The sequence below is a fragment of the Mercenaria mercenaria genome, chromosome 5, assembly GCF_021730395.1.
Source record: "Mercenaria mercenaria strain notata chromosome 5, MADL_Memer_1, whole genome shotgun sequence".
Lineage (NCBI taxonomy): Eukaryota > Metazoa > Mollusca > Bivalvia > Venerida > Veneridae > Mercenaria > Mercenaria mercenaria.
In genome coordinates, this window is record NC_069365.1 from 52,115,916 (window position 1) to 52,138,652 (window position 22,737).

The 22,737-nt window shown below is 35.5% G+C and overlaps 2 protein-coding genes across 3 annotated transcripts in view; both read left to right on the forward strand.

The window, feature by feature from the left end:
- The first annotated feature begins 162 nt into the window (after positions 1-162).
- The window catches only part of LOC123557213 (uncharacterized), a 45,550-nt gene continuing 22,975 nt past the window's right edge, over positions 163-22,737 (forward strand). The window contains exons 1-2 of one of the 2 annotated variants that reach the window (XM_045348549.2): positions 163-430; positions 4,150-4,858. In XM_045348549.2, coding sequence (XP_045204484.2) covers positions 4,164-4,858 — 695 coding nt within the window. In that variant the 5' untranslated portion in view covers positions 163-430; positions 4,150-4,163. Of the gene's footprint in view, positions 431-4,149; positions 4,859-21,153; positions 22,215-22,737 lie in introns of those variants that run through there. The other variant, XM_045348547.2, reaches the window with a different exon arrangement.
- On the forward strand, positions 16,257-18,253 carry LOC128557044 (iduronate 2-sulfatase-like). The gene has a single exon (XM_053543557.1). It carries the CDS (start codon positions 16,723-16,725, stop codon positions 17,389-17,391), a length of 669 nt encoding a protein of 222 aa, XP_053399532.1. The 5' UTR covers positions 16,257-16,722; the 3' UTR covers positions 17,392-18,253.

Genomic DNA, 22,737 nt, shown 5'->3' on the forward strand with positions numbered 1-22,737 from the left:
ACAGCAAAGTTTGTTTGAAATCAAGGTTAGACACAAATACCTGATGAATTTACACACAATTGATAGAATTTATAAAGCATATATCGTCTCAATACGAAATATTCTGTATTAAAAGGCCAATATATCTTTGTAATGTGACATTAGCGTACAAAATGAATAGAGACCGGTTAAAGTTTTTGATCACGTATTTACAGTCGATCGCATTTATATCATTTAACTTTGATTAAACCCGCCACGGGTGAATTCGTTTAAAAGGGGTCTAGTCCTAAAGTTGGCTGAAACAATGCGCTAATGAACTGATAATTATTTATTGATTTACGAATAAAAACATTTGTTCAACATGTATTGAAATTTGGAATATATATAAGTGTGAAGAATAACGATGATCTTGAATGTATTAAAATTCAAAAGTACTTTTTAAAGGAAACCGGTAAGTTCAGTTATCATTAATAAGTCTTTTTTATTAAATGGTGCACTGAATTGAAACAATAACAATTTCATGACATTAATTATAAATAAATACTTTGTCTTTATCTCTCATTTTTCATCATAATTGTGTAACTTATCTTACTTAATTTCTTATTAGATCATGTGCAGTGGGGGATAGGTAGAGCTTTAGGTAGATTCGTGACTTTGAATATCTGTTTATAGACCAGTGTGAAAAGCAAAACATTTGTTAAAAGAATGACTACGTCAGTAAGAACAAAGCTAGGATAAAAAGGGAGCCGAGTGAGACAGCGAAAATATAGAATAAATTTGAACACAAATACGAATAATTTATACAAGCATAAAACAAGATTTCATTACAATCACTATAATCTACATAAATAAAATATGTAGGAAATGAGAGAAAGGACTAGCAAGGTATTAGTTACAAAACAGGACGTTATGGAATTGGTGCGTATGACAATCACAGATGGTCATTGATGAAGACCTAGTAAGGTGCTCACTATTGGTATTTGATATGATCATTGATAGGGTTTTGTGTTTGATACTCCTTCAATTATACGTTAATATCTAATATCAAGAAGGTTATCACCATTTCAAACATCGAACAAATACAGCTCCATGCCGACAGAAATGGAAAAGCTTGTATAAGCCACTTGAAATGCATACGTTCAAATATTGACTAAATCATAAAAAGTGATAAGATCAGCTCAAATAGTTTTACTCAAAATCGTTTTAACATTTTAGGTATGTTATTTCTTATCAAGTTTTCCATTTAAACCCGGGATTAACGTTGTTTCTAAAAAATTCTAAAAGTCAAACAACTATAGCAAAGGTCAAGTTTATTACAAGATAAACCTCATATTCCTATCCACATTTTAAAGGATTTTGTAAATTAAAGCATTATTAATCACACTGGCCATAGCTTTATCAGATCAAGTGGTTCCAACGTTGTTTGAATGGTGAATTTTACGCCGATCAGATGGAGAAATATGGCCGATACTACAAATTTCCGGTATTGTAAGTATGATTTGAAGGAATTTCTACCCATTAAATAACGAATCAAATGAAAACGATGGGTGCACCTGGAGCGCAAATGTGTCTATGTTTTAGCACATGTGTCCATTTAGCTGAGATTTGTGCCGCTTATTCAAACACTTCTGTACAGTCCGGCGCGGGAAGGAGATTTTTGACAGTTTTTGACAATATCACCTGAAATATAGTGTTTAGCGGCAGCAAGTAACTGTTTAAACACTTTTTATGTAAAGGGTTACCTCTTAAAACAAAGCGTGTGTATTTTCATAGAATTATTCAGAGTTGTTTCTGAAAAATCGGCCGAAAACCTGATGCAACGCCGTTTCGAGTGGGTCGCTATGCAACGCAATCAAGTGGATACCGTTCTGTGTCTTACTTGCGAAGTATTATCCGTCTTAAAAACAGTCATTAAAGGCTAACAATGAATAAATTTAGAGAGTTTTATATCATTATAATGATCCCGCCTTTCTAATATATTGTACTTTTACATTTTTATGCTCGCTTAACATTTAACATATTTTTGCGGACACTGTCAAAAAACATCTACACAAAAACATAAAGCATGGATGAACATCGAACAAGATCATTTAGTAAATAATAGTTACAGTTTGTAAAAACAAGAACCAGTTCAAGGATATCTATCTCATCCACGAATGGTACTGAACAGCATGCCAAAAGCGGGTTGACTCTTTAAATCAGTATAGTAACAGTTGGTTACTTTTTAGTCCCTTAAAACCAATACAATGCGATTTCATTACTGATTTGCTGTGCATTTAAGCCGTTCATACAAAATAAATAAAGTTTAGTCCATGATAAAAGTATTGATCAGTTGTTTGTACACATTTTCATTCATATTCCTGGTGTAGCCTTCATTTATTTTCAGAGAGATAAATCACAGAGAACGTTAAAATTGGCCAAGGAAAAAGACAAAATTTTCTATGCCTCCATAAAACAGAAACGACGTAATAAACCTCTATGGTCGCCTTTCAAAAATGAAAATACAAATGAAATACAGACACCAGTGAAAGAAAATAAACGGACTAGCAATAATACTAAGAGAGACGTGTCACAGTTGTACTATTTAACTGTCTGTACCTAAAGAAGAAAATTGATGTTTGCCAAGGGGTACTTATTCGATTTGATAAGAGTTAGAAATATTGTAAAATAATGTATCTTTTGCTTCAGAAAGTTGTCTCAGGACAGCCTTGTCGCTTGCAATGTCTATATCTAAAAAATCTGTCTCTTCCTTTGTTAATTCTTCAAACATTTCATCAGATAAAACTCTTTCTTCTAATTCCTTATTGTGAACAGGGTTTTTTTCTTGATATTTTGGTGCTTGAAGTTGGAATTAGCAGAATTTTCGGGGTTTTTTTGTGTGTTTTTTTATTCACTTTGAGCACATAGAGAAAACGCTTTTAATCGTTTGCTTGGTGACACGTCTCTCTTAGAATTGCTGGTCCGTTTTTTTTATTGGTGTCTGTATTTCATTTGTATTTTCATTTTTGAACGGCGACCATAGAGTTTTATTACGTCGTTTCTGTTTTATGGAGGACAAAAAGAAAATCTTGTCTTTTCCCTGGCCAATTTTAACGGTCTCTGTGATTTTATTTATTTTGTATGAACAGCTTAAATGCACAACAGTAATGAAATCGCAATGTATTGGTTTTAAAGGACTAAAATTTACCAACTGTAACTATACTGATTTTAAAGAGTCAATCCGCCTTTGGTATGCTGTTCAGTACCATTCGCGGAGGAGATAAGTGAAATGGTTCTTGTTTTAACGAACTAATACTATTATTTACTTTATGATATTGTTCGGTGTTCATCCTTGTTTTATGTTTTTTTGTGTTGATGTTTCTTGACAATGTCCACAAAAATATGTTAAATGTTAAAGCGAGCATAAAAATGTAAAAGTACAATGTATTAGAAATGGCGGGATTATTATAATGATATAAAACTCTCTAAATTTATTCATTGTTAGGCCTTAATGACTGTTTTAAGACGGATAAGACTTCGCAAGTAAGACACAGTGACGGTATCCACTTGATGCGTTGCATAGCGACCCACTCGAAACGGCGTTGCATCAGGTTTTCGGCCGATTTTTCAGAAACAACTCTGAATAAATCTACGAAAATACACACGCTTTGTTTTAAGATGTAGCCCTTTACATAAAAAGTGTTTTAACAGTTACTTGTTCCCGATAAACACAACATTTGAGGCGATATTGTCAAAAACTGTAAAAAATCTCCTTCCCCCGCCGGACTGTACAGAAGTGTTTGAATAAACGGCACAAATCTCAGCTAAATGGACACATGTGTTAAAACATAGACACATTTGCGCTCCAGGTGCACCCATCGTTTTTTATTTGATCCGTTATTTAACGGGTAGAAATTCCTTTAAATCATACTTATAATACCGGAAATTTGTAGTATCGGCCATATTTCTCCACCTGATTGGCGTAAATTTCACCATTCAAACAACGTTGGAACCACTTGATCTGATAAAGCTATGGCCAGTGTGTTAATGCGTAATATTAATGCGCAATACAACATATTGTCGATAACGATATCCCTCCACTGATTGACACTGATAAAGGATGTGATCATTAATTTAAATCTCAACATTTTCCGATTTGGGCAATTGGCAGAGCTTTTAATTTCACTGCAGATTGTTGGTAAAACATGAAGCCCGAAGATCTGCCAGTAGAACATCCGAAGATTGTGATTGACGAGCACGATGAAACAAATGGAAAGAAAGAGGAGCCTGAGTTTGTAGCGTCAGAGAATAAACCAACTGACGAAATATATGACGGTAGCGCTGATGGTTTTCATGGAAAACTATTGCCAGCGAAGAACACTGATGATAATGTTGATGATGACGAAGAATCAGATGGAACCTTTATCACAGCTGTTAAAGATGAAAGTGAAGAAAAGAAAATGATTTCAAAAGAGGAAGAAGATCTAGGAATATATGAGGACACCGATGACAACGGAGATGACCTAAGTGATACAGAATTAGAACTTGAAAGACTTAGGGCGGAGAAAAAGAAAAGAGAACAAGAAGAAAAGGACAAACTGAGAGCAGAACAAAAGTTAAAGCAACAAATAGAAGAAGCACCTAAAACGAACGCCTTTGATAAAAGGCAAGCGGAGTTAACACAGAATATAAGATCTTTGACCGAAAGTGCCATTAAACAAATTGAAAAACAGATAATTACGCCACGGACAGATATAAGCATGGACAGTCGTTTGAGCAGCAAGTCCTGGTCTGATCCTAGGTTCTTGCAAGGAATAAGTATTCGAGATTTATATTGGAAAACTGATGTACAAGACATTCCTGTTACAACGAGTATGAAGGCAGAGATTCAACAGTCAAGGTGAGTTATCACTATCATTTGTTCATATTTTAATAATGTAACGTTTGTAATTCATGACTTTCAGTATTTCATTGAAATGTACATGCTTGTCGGTTATATCCTGATAAACTGATAATTTCACTGCTTCGTATATAATTTCCCTGCTACACAATTATATGACTAAAACACAAACTAAAAATAATCTGAATAAAAAAAATCATCTTTGTAAAAGACTACTTAGAGGCATATAATTCCTATAAGTCTCTTCGTATCAAAATGTAAAAAAAAAAAAAACACCCACAAATTTCAGAGATCTATTAAATAATTAAAATGAAATCGTCATAAATAAGGATTAGCCGCGGATATTTTGTAATAGGTTTTCCACTTCTATCGCCATCAGCATGCAGCTGTACATTAATATACTTTCTGTGATGTGCTTTTTTTCTGTCATCTTTAGCCATACATAGCTTTTTCGAATTCCTCCCTGCTTTATATCTCAATGCAATTGTTAGTTTCAGTAAAGGATTCCCGCGAACGTCAAATTTCAATGAAACCGCCGCAAAAATGTCAATAAAACCCGCCGCGAAAATGTCGATAAAAGCGCCGAGGAACGGAACACGTGTAGGTACTGATCTCAAAACATAGCTTTATTTAACGAAAAGGTAATTTGAACTGCTTGGATACAGTTGCAATTTCCGAAAGCGCATTCATTCTTACTGGAGGTAATTTTATTCAACATCAAACCTATAATGATAATAAACTGCTCCCCTACCCCTGATATTGCGTAAACAAAATCATCTATTTTTAAACAAAAATGCTTCCCAACCCATGATATTGCGTAAACAAGATCATCGCCTACTTTAACAAAAAACTGCTCCCCAACCCATGATATTGCGTAAACAAGATCATCACCTACTATAACAAGAAACTGCTCCCCAACCCATGATATTGCGTAAACAAGATCATCACCTACTTTAACAACAAACTGCTCCCCAACCCATGATATTGCATAAACAAGATCATCACCTATACTTTAACAACAAAATGCTTCCCAACCAATGGTATTGCGTAAACAAGATCATCGCCTACTTTGACAAGAAACTGCTCCCCAACCCATGATATTGCGTAAACAAGATCATCACATACTTTAACAACAAACCGCTCCCCAACCCATGATATTGCGTAAACAAGATCATCACCTACTTTAACAACAAAATGCTCCCCAACCAATGGCATTGCGTAAACAAGATCATCGCCTACTTTGACAAGAAACTGCTCCCCAACCAATGATATTGCGTAAACAAGATCATCACCTACTTTAACAACAAACTGCTCCCCAACCCATGATATTGCATAAACAAGATCATCCCCTACTTTAACAACAAAATGCTCCCCAACCAATGGTATTGCGTAAACAAGATCATCGCCTACTTTGACAAGAAACTGCTCCCCAACCCATGATATTGCGTAAACAAGATCATCGCCTACTTTAACAACAAACTGCTCCCCAACCCATGCTATTGCATAAACAAGATCATCACCTACTTTAACAACAAAATACTCCTCAACCAATTGTATTGCGTAAACAAGATCATCGCCTACTTTGACAAGAAACTGCTCCCCAACCCATGATATTGCGTGAACAAGATCATCACCTACTTTAACAGCAAACTGCTCCCGAGCCCATGATATTGCATAAACAAGATCATCACCTACTTTAACAACGAAATGCTCCACAACCAATGGTATTGCGTAAACAAGATCATCGCCTACTTTGACAAGAAACTGCTCCCCAACCCATGATATTGCGTAAACAAGATCATCAACTACTTTAATAACAAAATGCTCCCCAACCAATGATATTGCGTAAACAAGATCATCATCTACTTTAACAACAAACTGCTCCCCAAACCATGATATTGCGTAAACAAGATCATCGCCTACTTTAACAACAAAATGCTCCCCAACCTATGATATTGCATAAACAAGATCATCTCCTACTTTAACAAAAAAACTGCTCCCCAACCCATGATACTGAGTAAACAAGATCATCTCCTACTTTAACAACAAAATGCTCCCCAACCCATGATATTGCGTAAACAAGATCATCGCCTACTTTAACAAGAAACTGCTCCCCAACCCATGATATTGCGTAAACAAGATCATCACCTACTTTAACAACAAAATGCTCCCCAACACCTAATACTAATTAGCTAAAAAGTCATCGCCTGCTTACATTTCTTTTTTGTTTTCACTTTGAAAAATACATAAGAAAATTTAATTGAAGGGATTAAATGTCGTTTCCTTACTTGTTTTTTTTTTTCGACATATTCGGAATTAGAAGATCTGTGGTTGAAAATGAAATATGAATATCTAAAGATACTGAAATGTAAAACTACATGTAGCATGAACTGTCCCGGTTCCAAAACGAGTTTCTTTTTATCATAGATAAGGCAACGTGTTTATTTAGAACACTGTCTTACCATTTCACAATACATTTCATGTTCATATTATTGGTTACCCCCTAATTTTTCATAACCAGAATAAATGTGTATATTTTTGTCGATCAATCACAATTTAAATTTAAACCGTGGTGTGATGATCTTCTGACGTCCTGATAATTCTCCAAATGTGTTACGTTACTGTTCTGTAACAACAAACAAGCAGTTGTCGTCTGTTTCGTTAGTTTGCATGCTCACTTTTATTAGGCATAGAAGTGTTGTTTTTTTTGTTTTTTTTTCGTTTTTTTTTTATTGTTGAGCTGTTTTGGCCCAAGAGTATTTAGTTTAGGCAAAAAATGGGTCGTACAGTTTGGTCGCCAATAGCGGATCTTCCCCAATAGCGGATCACTTTTGATAATCGTTTCTGTATTTTTTAAAAAAGTTTATCAAAGGTAATGAAACTTTGTGGTCATGAATATTAATGTTTTACAATTATGAATACAAAATGTTTATTTGCTTTTTTGGCGTCTTCATAATCAAGGTCAGTGAACCGCTTGACCAAGTATTTGCTCGACACAGAAACCAACCCTCACTTTGACAGTGAAATTTTGCAGACGACCCTCCCTTTTCTTTTCAACGAAATAAGGTGTCCTAAAACCTACACCAACTAAGAGGTAAACCATTATAGACCAGTATTACCAAGTAATGACTTATAATTTGCTCTTAATAAGATGTTGTAGCTATCAAAGCAAATTGTAGTGAAGTTGCCATTAGCGGTTAACTGGTGCACAAGACTCGCCGGCTGCTGGTAAGACAGGTGGTGGTGTTGTGTTGCCATGTAACTACATTTTCAAAAAAGTAGATATATTGATTATTAATTTGCCAAACTCAGTCAGTTGCTTAAAATCATCAAAGCAGGTGGTGTAATGGAACTGGAAAAAATGGAAAAGATTACAGTATTGGTTAGACTAAAAATGGTTTCTTAAAGGTTATTTCCATTTTCTTGTTATTAAAAAAAGCGAAACTTGAAATTTTTTAAGTACGATTCTTCATATGTCTAGATTGTTTATCAAAGAATGAAAAAACAGTTGATTTCTGTTATTTTTATGGTTTAAAATGATCCCCACTCTACACTGGCACGTGATCCGGTATTGGTGAATGTGATTCGCTATTGGAGAAAACACTGATCACTTACAAATCAACACTTCTACACTGTAATGAAATCTTTTAAAATCTTTTTTATTTTGTGATATTAAGAGGATAATAATGCACATCTGAAGACCAGTTGATAAACAGTTTTTGTGAGATGAAATGAATTATCGCTAAAAAACTCGTAAGTGATCCGTTATTGGCGACCAAACTGTAGATGAAACATCGGATTTTTGTAATTACTAATCGACTTAGAAATGTTACTGTACATGCACGTCTGATCCTGATACTGATGATACATTTGTCGTATCAATGGCACAAACATTACCATTTCGATCGTTTCAAAACACTTTACCAGAAAACCAATTCGTTTTGAAAAATGATAATGACAACATTGATTCATAATAGTCATAACCGCTATTTAAATTACATACATTTTGAAGTTGTGAGAAAATGTCTTGTAATAGTGTGACGAAAAATATTTTCGGGGGTCTATGTTTATTTCGTCGCCGTGACTCGACGGCTTTCGTAGAGTGGTGGAGAAATCTCTCAAAGTTGTGGTAACGTGACTAAGGGCTAAGGCTGATAATCTATTGGGGTGGACTATATATTTGTAGTTGAAGTTCTATAATTGATGATCTATCTCTGAAGTCGTAGTTCTCAGTAGTTGCTGTGATTCAGACTAAGACTCAAGGTCTTGTCTTTCTGAAGGTGATGTAGCTGCTGCTCTATGACTAAAATGTCACAGGCTAGAGTCGCAGTTTGAACGCAAATGATTACACCGTATAACAGTTAAAATAATTCATTTCATCGACAATTTAATTCAAAGGTGCATTAATTGCTCAAAGATGAATTAGAAATATGTTCGTTATTCAAAACATAAGCTGTCAGACCTCAAAAATTAACAAAGTCCTTGCGATTTCTAAAGTGACAATAAATTTGGAAAATGCCCCAAAAATAACCGCGCGTAAAAATTTACTAGATGATTTAAACACCTTAAGATGTTGAAGTTGTTAAACTTTACCTTAATTTCTGTAAATTTACGTTATTTTTCTAAGTATTTAAGAGTTAGACAAAAATGCTGCTCTACGATAGGAAAACTAGAAGGCGACTGCCAAGAACTGTTCTGGGCGTTCCGAGCCGGTGACATGCCGCATGGCATGTGCAGTTACCATGTCCGAGCCGATGCACATGCGCAGTGCATGCAACTGAGCCGGTGGCCGAACTTTCAGAGCCGGTGCACATGCGCAGTAACGTGTAAGAGCCGGTAAAGATACCCGTATAATATTTAGCAAAGCCGCACGTTAAAGGTTATAACATACTAAATAGTTGTTGTTCTTTATTCTATATGAAATTGACCCATTTCCAATGGCCGCAGCACACATCAGGACCCATTTTAAATTTCTGTAACTTACATTTTCTTGAAGAATATTGTCAGTGCTAACTAGAAATCAAAAGAAAAGTGGGGGTTATGTTTGATGCAAGAAAAATAATTTCAGTCAAACACACAAACTGCAAAATCAGCTAAAAAATGAGACCCCAAATTATACTGGTGGTGTATGATCTAAGTTTCCATGAAAAATTTTGTCATGTTGTTATTTCATTATGAAAATGCTACCTACATGTCAAACATAGATCTGTCATGTGATTTTAGCAAAAAAATTGCAAAGAAACTAAGGAAAATAGCTCTACAGAGCAAAAAAACTGAGGACTATTTGTGTCCGCCATTATGCGACTACCATTTTTTTTCGCGCCATTTTTCTATTTAGTGTCTGTATGCCTATAAGAAAAACTTTTTTCTCTGACAGTGTGCCAGTTGCATTTGAAATGTACAAGAAACCCAAATGCATGAAGAAATACAATGTTTTAGCTTGATATCACCAGTTTCCAAGTTTTTACGGCATTTTCAGTACCATAAGACAAGGCGTCAGATTTTGTCAAAAATAGCTGTCACGACATAATTTTTAAGCAGTTACCCTAAATTCAGCCCTGTTTTGCCCTGTTTTGACATTTTCTACTCTGATCTGCATGCAAATTACACATTTAAACTGTTATATATGTTCACTTTTACCTCTGATGGCCAGAAAATAGCAATCAGTAGCCTATAAATATGCAATTTTTGAAAAAAATACACCCAAAACAGTGAAAATGTGATATTTTTGGGTTTTATCCTCATTTTCAACAAAATTGCAATTAATTTGTCATTTTCTATCAAATTCTAATCAAACTAGCCCATTCCCACCATCATCTGGCCAGATTTCATTTTTTACCAATGTCATCTTATAGGTTATAACACACTAAATAGTTGTTGTTCTTTATTCTATATGAAATTGACCCATTTCCAATGACCGCAGCACACATCAGGACCCATTTTAAATTTCTGTAACTTACATTTTCTTGAAGAATATTGTCAGTGCTAACTAAAAATCAAAAGAAAAGTGGGGGTCATGTTTGATGCAAGAAAAATAATTTCAGTCAAACACACAAACTGCAAAATCAGCTAAAAAATGAGACCCCAAATTATACTGGTGGTGTATGATCTAAGTTTCCATGAAAAATTTTGTCATGTTGTTATTTCATTATGAAAATGCTACTTACATGTCAAGCATAGATCTGTCATGTGATTTTAGCAAAAAAATTGCAAAGAAACAGAGGAAAATAGCTCTACAGAGCAAAAAAACTGAGGACTATTTGTGTCCGCCATTTTTCTATTTAGTGTCTGTATGCCTATACTGACATCGATAATCAATCGACGCATGCGCAGATAAAGACATGTGAAAAATGGAAGTTGACGTTTGTGTACGAGAACAAATTAGCGAAAATAAGTCATTCCACGCGATGACAGTCACTACAAGCGGTCTAAAACAGAAGGGAATAATGAATATTTACTTTAGGTAATACTGAACGCGAGGTCTGAAGATTCATAAATACAAAATAGATGGTAACTAATCCGGTCTGGTAGCTAAAAATAATCGTAAACATTATATAGATATACGTTGTGCATTCGGGCGTAAATGTACTTTTAATATTGAACTAATCCAAGTAAAGGGGTGCTATAGTTTACTGAATATTTATTTTACGCATAAAAGGCACCAACCAATCGCACGAACTAAACTTGTCACGTTGGCGCAGTGGGTTAAAGTGACCGTCGCATGCAGTTTATTAGGTGTAGGTGTGGGTTCGAATCCCGTAAAAGTAAGTCTTTTTTGATAATTATGTCCAACTTTTTTCACGAAAGACGTTTTTAGCGTTGATGATTCAGCGAACGATTCAGAAACAGACACTGCCAGCGAATCTGAGGATTAACCTTATTTATTTGTGAATTTATTTTTTTTTTCTGATATGAAATAAATGTTTAGAGAAAAAAACGTAACAGAAAACGAATGGGAAAACGGATTTGTTTGTTTTGGGTTTAACGCCGTTTTTAACAGTATTTCAGTCATGTAACGGCGGGCAGTTAACCTAACCAGTGTTCCTGGATTCTGTACCAGTAAAACCTGTTCTCCGCAAGTAACTGCCAACTTCCCCACATGAATTATCAGAGGTGGAGAACGAATGATTTCAGACACAATGTATTTTATTAAATCGTCACGGAGAACATACGCTCCACCCGAGGATGGAGCTCGCGACCACGCGATCCCTAGACCAACATTCTCCCTACTGAGCTAAGCGGGAGGGCACGAATGAGAAACATGAAGTAAAATAATTCAAAACAGTAAATATTGAAGTCCAGGCAATAAAATATGATAGATACTTTTTGAATTATGATTCATAATACAATAAAAAGAAATTATGTTGGGGTTCGAACCCACCGGTTGCGTGCACGCCATGTGTCAGGGGCAATCGCACATACCAATACGCTGTGCAGTCTTTGATCGCAACTCGTTTAATTTCTTACATTACATACCTATATCTATTTCTTACGTAAATCATCAGCCGAGATTATCCGAAAACCAGATTCACCTTAGTTAATGAACTCGCCCAAAGGTCATCTTTTGAAGGTCAAAGTATATCTATACATGTATTAGTCAAAATAAGATGTCAGTATTTCTGTAAGACATCCTACAATGTTTATAAATCATGCATGAATATTTGACATGAAACTACGAAAACTTGTAAGTGTGTACCCACAGACGTCACAATATGATACAGATTATAAATTATTACTAAACTTGTGACGTACAAAAATTCATAGCAGACGTCATAATTAATCCCCAGCTTCCGGACTTCATTAACTATTGACGTCATTTAGATTTACAAACGGTAAATATTCAAGTAATTGTAGATGTATAGTTTTATATTTGCTCTGCAAAACATATTCCTAAACTCATTGCAATGTCTAACCTGAAATCATATTGTAGGAACATGTTTAACATTTTGATAGCATTTGTCTTATCCTGAAACAAGTGATCGTCTCCAGAATTCATCGTATTTCACAGTGTGTTTATTTGTATGAAACTATCTGTTTTCTATCCAGAATTTAACCCCACTTTTTTTTCACTTTACTGTTGTTTTCACTCTTGTAAAGCCTATGTATGTGAAAGACATTTTAGAAAAAAACTTAATATGTTAATAGTAGCCCGAACTTTTAAATTTTATATAGAATTTGAAGGCCAGCTGTTAAGTGATTTGCATACATATATCCCAAAGCCACTAGTATTGATTTTTTATTCTGGTGTTCGATCCATTTCATAAATCTTTAAAAAAAAATATCAACATTCAAAATTAAATTCCATCACGTACAGTTCACCCATTTTTAAAAAAATTGTTAAAATCCATCCTAATGAAAACTTGTTAAAATGGAACTGTGTTTTAGAAAAAAAATTTAAAAAGTATAGCAATAGTATCAGTTTGGATATATGATGAAAACTATGACTCGATTATCATAAGCTATGGTACGAAACGCATATATTCCAACATAGGCCTAATATATATACATTCCTCCATGTAAATCTAAAATGACCTAGACTGGGAACGATGGCAACAATCCAAATTAATTTTAAATACATGTATCATATAAAATTAAAGTTTATACCACTCACGCAAAATTACAGTGTGACATGGAATTTGATATTAAAGAATAGTTTAAAATATGAAACAAATGCTGTATAAATGCTATAACAAAGGCTAAAACTTTGTTCTCTGAGAGCGTGTGTGATGATAATGGCACTTAGATTTTTTTCTGGAATTACTTTACTTATTTTACTGAAAACTATAGTACTAAGTTTTGCAAGGAAGAACGTTCTTTTCCTCGTCTCAGATGACTTGCGACCGCAACTTGGTGCATATTTCGGACCTAACTTTCCAACTCCAGTTCATCCTAAAATGCACACTCCGAATCTTGATGCCTTAGCTTCTAGAAGCCTTCTTCTCAAACGTGCATACGTTCAGCAAGCTGTTTGTTCCCCGAGCAGGTCCTCACTGCTGACTGGACGCCGACCAGACACTACACATGTATATGACTTGGCAACCAACTTTAGAATTGTTGGCGGTAATTTCACAACTTTACCAGAATACTTCAAGCAATTGGGATACAGAACGTTTGGAATAGGTAAAATATACCATGGACACCATTTGACAGGAGGTGATGATACACTGTCTTGGTCTGAACCTTATTTTCATGGAGTTGATAATTTTGGTAGTAAAAATCACAGTTGGCTGGCTGTCCCGGACGATGAACTAAAAACTAAACCGCTAATAGATAGACAGATTGCAGATCATGCAATACATACGCTGCGAACTTTAGCACCAGAAGCAAAGAAAGGGGAAACTGAATTCTTCATGGCTGTTGGATTTAGAAAACCACATATGCCTTTTGTTTTTCCAGAATCAGTGATGCAAACATATTATCCAGAGAGTACAATTCGGTTACCAGCTAATCCTTATGCCCCTGTCAACATGCCTAGCATAGCATGGTACCGTTATGACGAGTTAACTCTCCAGTATGCTGATATTAAAAAACTTAATGCGAGTGGTGCTTTAAACACAACTCTTCCCGATCAGGTTACACTGAATCTAAGACGTGGGTATTACAGTGCGGTAACATGGGTAGACACTCTGGTGGGTGAAGTCATAGCCGAACTCGATCGCCTCGGTCTCTCTAATAATACTGTCATATCATTTATAGGGGACCATGGATGGCAATTAGGTGAACACGGAGAGTGGGGAAAAGTTACTAACTTTGAAATTGCCACGCATGCGCCGATGATGATACATATTCCCGGCATGACTGATCATGGTATCGTAACAAACCAGCTTACAGAGTTCGTAGATTTGTATCCCACTATTGTTGAGGCAGCTGAACTGGGGTCCGTACCTCTTTGTCCTGATGACTCTGTTCACACTAAACTTTGCCGAGAAGGAACAAGTCTGATGCCTTTGATAAATGATCCAAACACTGCGATCAAAAAGACGGCTTTCTCTCAATATCCCCGTGATGGAAATATTATGGGTTACACGATGCGTACGGACAGATACCGCTACACAGAATGGGTAGACTTTAAATACGCGCCTGAGTACAAACCTAACTGGGATAGGAAAAGTGGAGTAGAGCTCTACGATCATAACGTTGACCCTGAAGAAAACTACAACGCCGCAGACGATGCTAAATACCAACAGATAAAGGCTGAACTAAGTAAACTCCTACACAAAGGATGGCGACACAATACGGATGACATCAATGAAATTTTAGGATAAAGTCTAATGATTTTTTATCAGCTAATGATGTTATGAAACTGACTGAATTGTTTTATAACTGAAGTGAATTAGTCGGATCTTGAAATGAATAAAGTGGAATAAAAACTAAAGTGGAAACTCGAAGAAAGTTTTTCGATTCATTTATTTTGGTAAGATTTGAAACGCGTCTTTAGGAAATGCACTTCAGACAAATCCAGAAAAATGGCAAAGTGACTGTTTACCATAATTGGTATTATCTTGCCAGTTATCCTTGAAAAAAGGCAACGTCTGCTTTATCTTTTTACTTGGTTAGAACTAATAACTTGCGAGGGTTTTTTTTTTCTTTAAAAAAAAAAGAAAACAATTTACGGAAACTGCATTTTATGTCTAAATTTGAAACCGAGATGACTATATAATGACTTGTCACCCGAAAAAACTAAGTAAATGATTAGCTAAGTCTGTTATTTCAAATGCTTGTTTTTGCCCTTTTTGGTGACATTGGGGCCACAGGTGCCCGTCCAGTCTTGGTGCCCATATGCGTGCCGCCCCCTCAAAAAAAAAAAAAAATTAAAAACACTGTTTTAAGCCTAAAACGAAAAACAATAATTTTTTTTGAAAAAGTTTTTTTTCCCTATATAATTATACTCTTAATTTAAATACTCTTAAAATTTTTTTTTTCGTTTTAGGCTTAAAACAGTGTTTTTAATTTTTTTTTTTTTTTTTTTTTTTTGAGGGGGCGGCACCCATATGGGCACCAAGACTGGACGGGCACCTGTGATTGGGGCCTGTATTATTCCGAAATTAAAGTATATTGTAAAAGTACGGAAAATTGTGCATATTTTATTGCCGAAATTAAAGTATATTGTAAAAGTACGGAAAATTGTGCATATTTTGGAAATGCTTCGGCTTGAATTAAGAAAACAAATTCGTCATTTTGCGCTTCGTGAGCACTGAGAAAGCTCCAAAACTTTTATCCTTTGTTTAAATGCGATTAATATATTTACGATTTAAAGCAGTTTATACATTTTGCTCTGATCACCAATTTTATGATGCCATAACTATGCCCTGCCGCGAAATTGTGTGTGTGTGTGTGTGTGTGTGTGTGTGTTGGGACGTGCGTGCGATAGAGCTGTGTATCAAGACGAAAATGATAACTCCACTGCCGAAAGTACTAAACATTGTAAACAAAGGAGATCCACTCTCATCTAAGGTAGATCTACGAAACTAAATGAGATATATAAAATATGAAATTTAAAAACAAATAACACAGAGATAGCATGCGATAAAGCTTACAAGTGACATACAATTTTGGAATTATCAAAGATAAAACAGTGTGAAATTTAAATAGGACTCTACATTTGATTTTACCGTAGTTCGTTGAGGCGTTGCACTTTCATATTGAAAAATGGAATAAAGTTATTTCAAAATTGCGAAATATACAAACATATAATAATGGCATTAGGAATACGAGTACTGTCAGCGGTTTTAGTCTTTGTTTCACTGTTGACTGTAGTGGTATGCAGCTCCAGGTAAAACGTTCTTTTCCTAGTCTCAGATGACCTGCGACCTCAGCTTGGTGCATACGCCGGAAGTAACTTTCCATCCCCAGTTCATCCGAAAATGCATACGCCAAATATAGACGCTCTCGCATCAAGAAGCCTACTTTTCAAACGTGCATACGTCCAGCAAGCTGTGTGCTCCCCAAGCAGAACCTCATTCCTAACTGGCCGCCGACCGGACACTACACATGTTTATAACTTGGTTACTAATTTTAGAACTGTTGGTGGAAATTTTACAACTTTACCGGAATACTTTAAGATGCACGGATACAGAACGTTTGGTATTGGCAAAATATTTCACGGTGACATTGCATCTGGAGGTGACGATCTACAATCCTGGACTGAACCTTACTTCCATGGAGTTTTCAATTATGCGAATGAAAATGGAAGTTTTCCCAGTTGGATGGCCATTCCAGACAGTGAACTTAAAACCAAACCACTGGTGGACAGACAAATTGCAGACCATGCAGTAAAAACACTGCGAACATTGGCTCCAACTGCAAAAACAGGGGAAACTAAATTCTTTATGGCTGTTGGATTCCGTAAACCACATCTTCCCTTCGTTTTCCCAGAATCTGTTATGCGAAACTTTTATCCAAGAAGAACAATTCGGTTACCATCTAACCCATATGCACCTGTCAATATGCCTAGCATAGCATGGTTCCCTAACCCAGAGCTGCGTTATCACTATACCGATATTATCGCGTTAAATGCGAGTGGTGCAACCTGATCAGGTTACCCTTGACCTAAGACGTGCATATTATAGTTCTGTTACATGGATGGACTCTCTCGTCGGTGAGGTTGTCTCGGAAATCGATCGCCTCGGTCTGTCTAATAATACTGTCATATCCTTTATTGGCGATCACGGGTGGCAACTAGGTGAACATGGATTATGGTGCAAGCATACAAATTTTGAAATCGCAACGCATGCGCCGATGATGATACATATTCCAGGAATGATTGATCATGGTATAGTGACTGACCAGTTGACCGAGTTTGTAGATTTGTATCCCACAATTGTCGAGGCGGCAGGTCTTGGGTCCATTCCTCTTTGTCTTGAAGACTCTGAACACACTAAACTTTGCCGGGAAGGAACAAGCCTGATACCTCTGATAAAGAACCCCAACACAGCAATCAAGAAGGCGGCATTCTCTCAATATCACCGAGGCCATAATATTATGGGATATACGATGCGCACTGACAGATACCGCTACACAGAATGGGTAGACTTTAAATACGCGCCGGAGTACAAACCAAACTGGGATAGGAAAAGTGGAGTTAGAGCTCTACGACCATAAAGTTGACCCTGAAGAAAACTACAATGCCGCTAACGATGCCAAATACCAACAAATAAGGGCTGAACTAAGTAAACTTTTACAAAAAGGATGGCGACACATTCCTGATGAAATCAGTGAAATTTTAGGATAAGCATGCTATGAAATTGGTTAAAAACATATAAAGTGGTGTTAAAACAAAAATGAAAACCGAAATAACGTTTACAATATCTTATTTACTTCAGTTCAGATTCAGCATTTGATGACAATTTCGCTAGAGGAAGTCTTCCCCAACACGTCATTAGTACAAGTATTACGAAGGTTATTTATATAGTCATAGTGACCGTCTTGCAGATTTAGATATATTTGGATCGTTTCCTCTCAAAAAAAAACACTAAGAAATAATATATCTGGTCTTTCGGCTAAATCTAAATGAGGTAAGACGTTTTGAAGAGATATATTTTTAACAGAATAAGCATTTCATGTCTTTAATTGAAACCGATGTCAGTGTTCAGTAATACAAATTATTCCGAAAATCCTTAACATGTGGAGAAAATATGTTTTCCTGTAGATATGTCTTTTACAGTACTTGTAAAAAAATCCGCTGCAAACAGTATACTCCGCTATAAATATAAAGTATTTACAGCGAGTTTTGGCTTTAAAAACATTGCTTAAATTTGCACGATATTTGCGGTGATTGTATTGTGTAAAGTTATTCAGCTTTGGGTAACCGACCGGTTAACATAGATAATTTTTACATTAAAAATGGAGAGTAAATAATATACAGTAGTATTCATGTACGATATAGCTTGTAGAATGCGAAATCATGAATATAGATGTATTATGCTGATGATGTGAACAATGATTATTAATTTCATGATGATAAATATTGATGTATTACTTAACATTATCAGCCATGTGTATTCATACGATAACCCAAGTGCTATATTTACAAATTACAAATTGAATTTGAAATGTAAGTTGTGTTGTGTTTTAATTTCATATAGTTAGGTGACGAAATTGAATTAAGGGAATAATATAGTACTGATCTGATATAAGGGAGATAAATGCAAGTGTGCTATTAATACAACACGAACAGAATTGCTGATCTTGAACCGAGGACCTGCTGTATCGTTTTGGGGAGGTCTTCTCAGAACTTTGTCGCATTGGTATGTTATGTCATTCATAACAACTAGGTCAACAATTGTCAAGGTACAACTATACAGACGTCGACATCGCCCCTCGAAAAGAGTGTTGGTGTGTTTGTATTCTCGTACCCACGACTGTATAGGCAGAATTTCTTTGTTTAATACATGTCTGTCCTAGGGCCTCGGCACACACTGATCAAACAGACAACATTCTCTTATTATCCTCAAGATGGAAGTACTATGGTTATACGAAGTTACGATGTTCACGGACAATTGCAATTATAGGGAATGTGAAGCCAGAATACACACATGGGCATGACATTGTATAACCTATCTGGTACAAGAAACGTGCAGAACAGCGTTCAGTAGCCAGACGAAAATGTTAAACACCGACGCTTCATAGCTACTGATACTTTTGTCAGCATCGTTTCAAACGAATGTCAGAGCTTCTCAAATGTAGACCTAGATCACTAAATGAGAAATTGAAATAACAATACATCTTTAGAATACGATAAAAGCTTTCAAGTGGCGTACAGTTTTGGAATTATTACGAACCGGATGTGTCAAACTTTTAGAAATATGGCTTAACAGAGGTTGTAAAAGTGTATTACCTTATATGGAGAAAAAAAAGAAAACTTTTGATTTGATGGAATAAAGTCTCTAGAAATTACTAATTTGGCAGCTGTGAAATATGAAAATGAATGATTAAAGCAAAGGGTTCTTTTTTGGGGTCGGATTTCCAGATAAAAAGTGACAACCCTTACAGTTTATTTCTACTATATTATCTTCGTTGAACGAGAAAATTTATAAAAACATAGATTCGAGATGTACATATCAAATTGCATCATGTTAACTTAAATTAAAAGAAATGGAGCTATCGAGTTTTAAATGGGTAGCCCTCCTTATATAGTTATACTAACACATACAGGCAATTACCTATTGGCAGGAATGTGACGAATAACTAGCTAACGGGGTTGCGATTAACTAATTAACCAGTATTAAGTAAGGATGTCACGATTAACTAGTTAACCAGTATTAAGTAATGGTGTCGCGATTAACTAGTTAACTAGTATTAAGTAAGGGTGTCGCCATTAACTAGTTAACCAGTATTAAGTAAGGGTGTCGCTATTAACTAGTTAACCAGTATTAAGTAATGGTGTCGCGATTAATTAGTTAACCAGTATTAAATAAGGGTGTCGCGATTAACTAGTTAACAGGTATTAACTAAGGATGTCACGATTAACTAGTTAACCAGTATTAAGTAATGGTGTCGCGATTAACTAGTTAACCAGTATTAAGTAAGGGTGTCGCGATTAACTAGTTAACAGGTATTAACTAAGGGTGTCGCCATTAACTAGTTAACCAGTATTAAATAAGGGTGTCGCGATTAACTAGTTAACCAGTAATTACGTTAGGGTGTCGCGATTAACTAGTTAACCGGTAGCGTTTCATTCAGCATTTTTATTTATTTTATTTATTTATCTATTATTTTATTATTAACTGGCAGGTTAATTACTTGACATGTTATTACATTATGCTATACCACTTGTGTGTTTGTCTTCAAATCGTCGATGAAAGCTACTTTATGTGCCTTAGAATGCCGGGGACATGTCCGTAAAAGAGCACTGTAATAATTTGCTTAGTGGCATAAGATAAGATACTGTCTGACATTCACGTAAATTATGATAAATATTCATAAATTTAACTAAGTTATGATAACATTTTTATAACTGTTCCTTATTACCAACGCTACAAAATATAGAAACTGAAAATGGGTTATAACCCAACCCCATTTTAACTACACACGTATTACAGTCATGTTTTGTGTGAAAGGGCTAAAATTGGTTGGTTCAAACTACGCCATCCTTTAGAACATTAAGTAAGCATATATAATGAGTCAGCCACACGCGACGGGATCTGTTTTGTTCATGAAGACGAACAATACCACAATATATATGCACCAAGCAACTCGAACCCTTTAAAGTAATTAAGGAGGCACGCAATTACCGTAATTATTTAACATTTCCCTTTGTTGTCAATTGAAAGAACAAAAATGGAAAGAAACGGATATACCCAGATTATTAAAAAGGTCCCATCGTTTGTCTGTTAAGGTGCATTTTTAAAGATCAACTTTTTCAGAATGCTTAAAATGCAAATCTAATTCTATTAGATTAAAGTAAGGTTTTGATTATCTACATAATTGTTAAAATTGTACTTAGGCGCGAACGTATGCAGTTATAAATTTGTTTCCATATTTTGTGATGAAAAACGAAATAATCGAATAGAAAACAAAAGAACGTAGTAGCGGATTTTCTTTGTGTGTATTAATTTGGCAATAATCATCGAGACTTTCAATGCGAGGATAATTAACATTCGTTAACAATGGCGGATTTCAAAAGTAGACCAATAAAGATTTCTAAATCTGGGCAAAATATTGACAAAAATGACATAAACTCCACTGATAACATTGAAAATCCAATGACACCACCGGCACGAGAGAATACGGAGGTCGATTTAACAAAAGAAAACAGCGCTGAAGATGATGACTTTGTTACATTTGATAATGCCCCAGTCAACAAGGACGAAAACTTACGGCGGAATATAGAAATTGAATTGGACCTAATAGCTAAGGAAAGAGGACTAAGTGATATTGAATCTGATTTTGAAAACGTTATAAAAGAAATGGAGAAAATTGTTGTATTTGCCGATGATGAGGCTGATGAGGAGTTTCATAATATGGAATTGATTCGACGGGATTATGAGAACAAGATGTCCAGGGTTGAAAGCCGGGCATCATTTACGACGATTACTCCAAGAGAAGACTGGGGTTTTACAACCCGTACCATTCCGGAACTTAATTTTACATGGGGCAGTACGGTGAATAGTACTCAAGGCAGAACGAGTGATAATTCCCGTTACACGAACCAGTATTTACGTAGCACAGCTTCGGTGTTTCCATCCGGTAGAACAAAACGTCAAAGGAAACGTGAAAAGACGGGAGTTAGGTGGAGTAGTCGCATGGAATCTCGTTCGGACGGACGAACACTTTTCTGTTTCGGTCAGTATGAAGAGATGCAGATAGAAAAGGCCTCACGGCCTACGAGTGATAAGACAGAGTTGTCATTATCAAGGTAAGATAGGTGCATGATAATACAACAGTATTTAGTGATTATACTAGGACCAAAATGATGTAATACATGCAGATATTTTTGTCAGACCGCACGATTTGTACGGGAAAGGGAAAAGCATGCTTTGCGAGATAAGAGTCATTAGGCATGCGAGTAGCGGTTGAAAACTGAACAAGTGCAATTGAAGGCTGTCGTTTTGAATAACACATGCACAATTTTAATTTATGATTTTTTATTTTTTATTTATTTTTTTTATTTTTTTTGCAAGTTTATAAACAATTATAACGGTTTAGAATGATTTATGTTATTGCGAATGACAGAATAGCTTTTAAGTGTAGCAGTATTATGATTTGACCAAACAATTGTTACAATACTAATCGTCAGTTTACCAAAAATAAGATATAATTGTGGCTAGCCATTCTTTTCTACTATAGTTGAGTGTTAAAGCAGCATGCCTCCAGATCGTTCGACAACAAATATATATATATATTTTTTAGATATCTTGAAATAAATGCTATATTTCTTA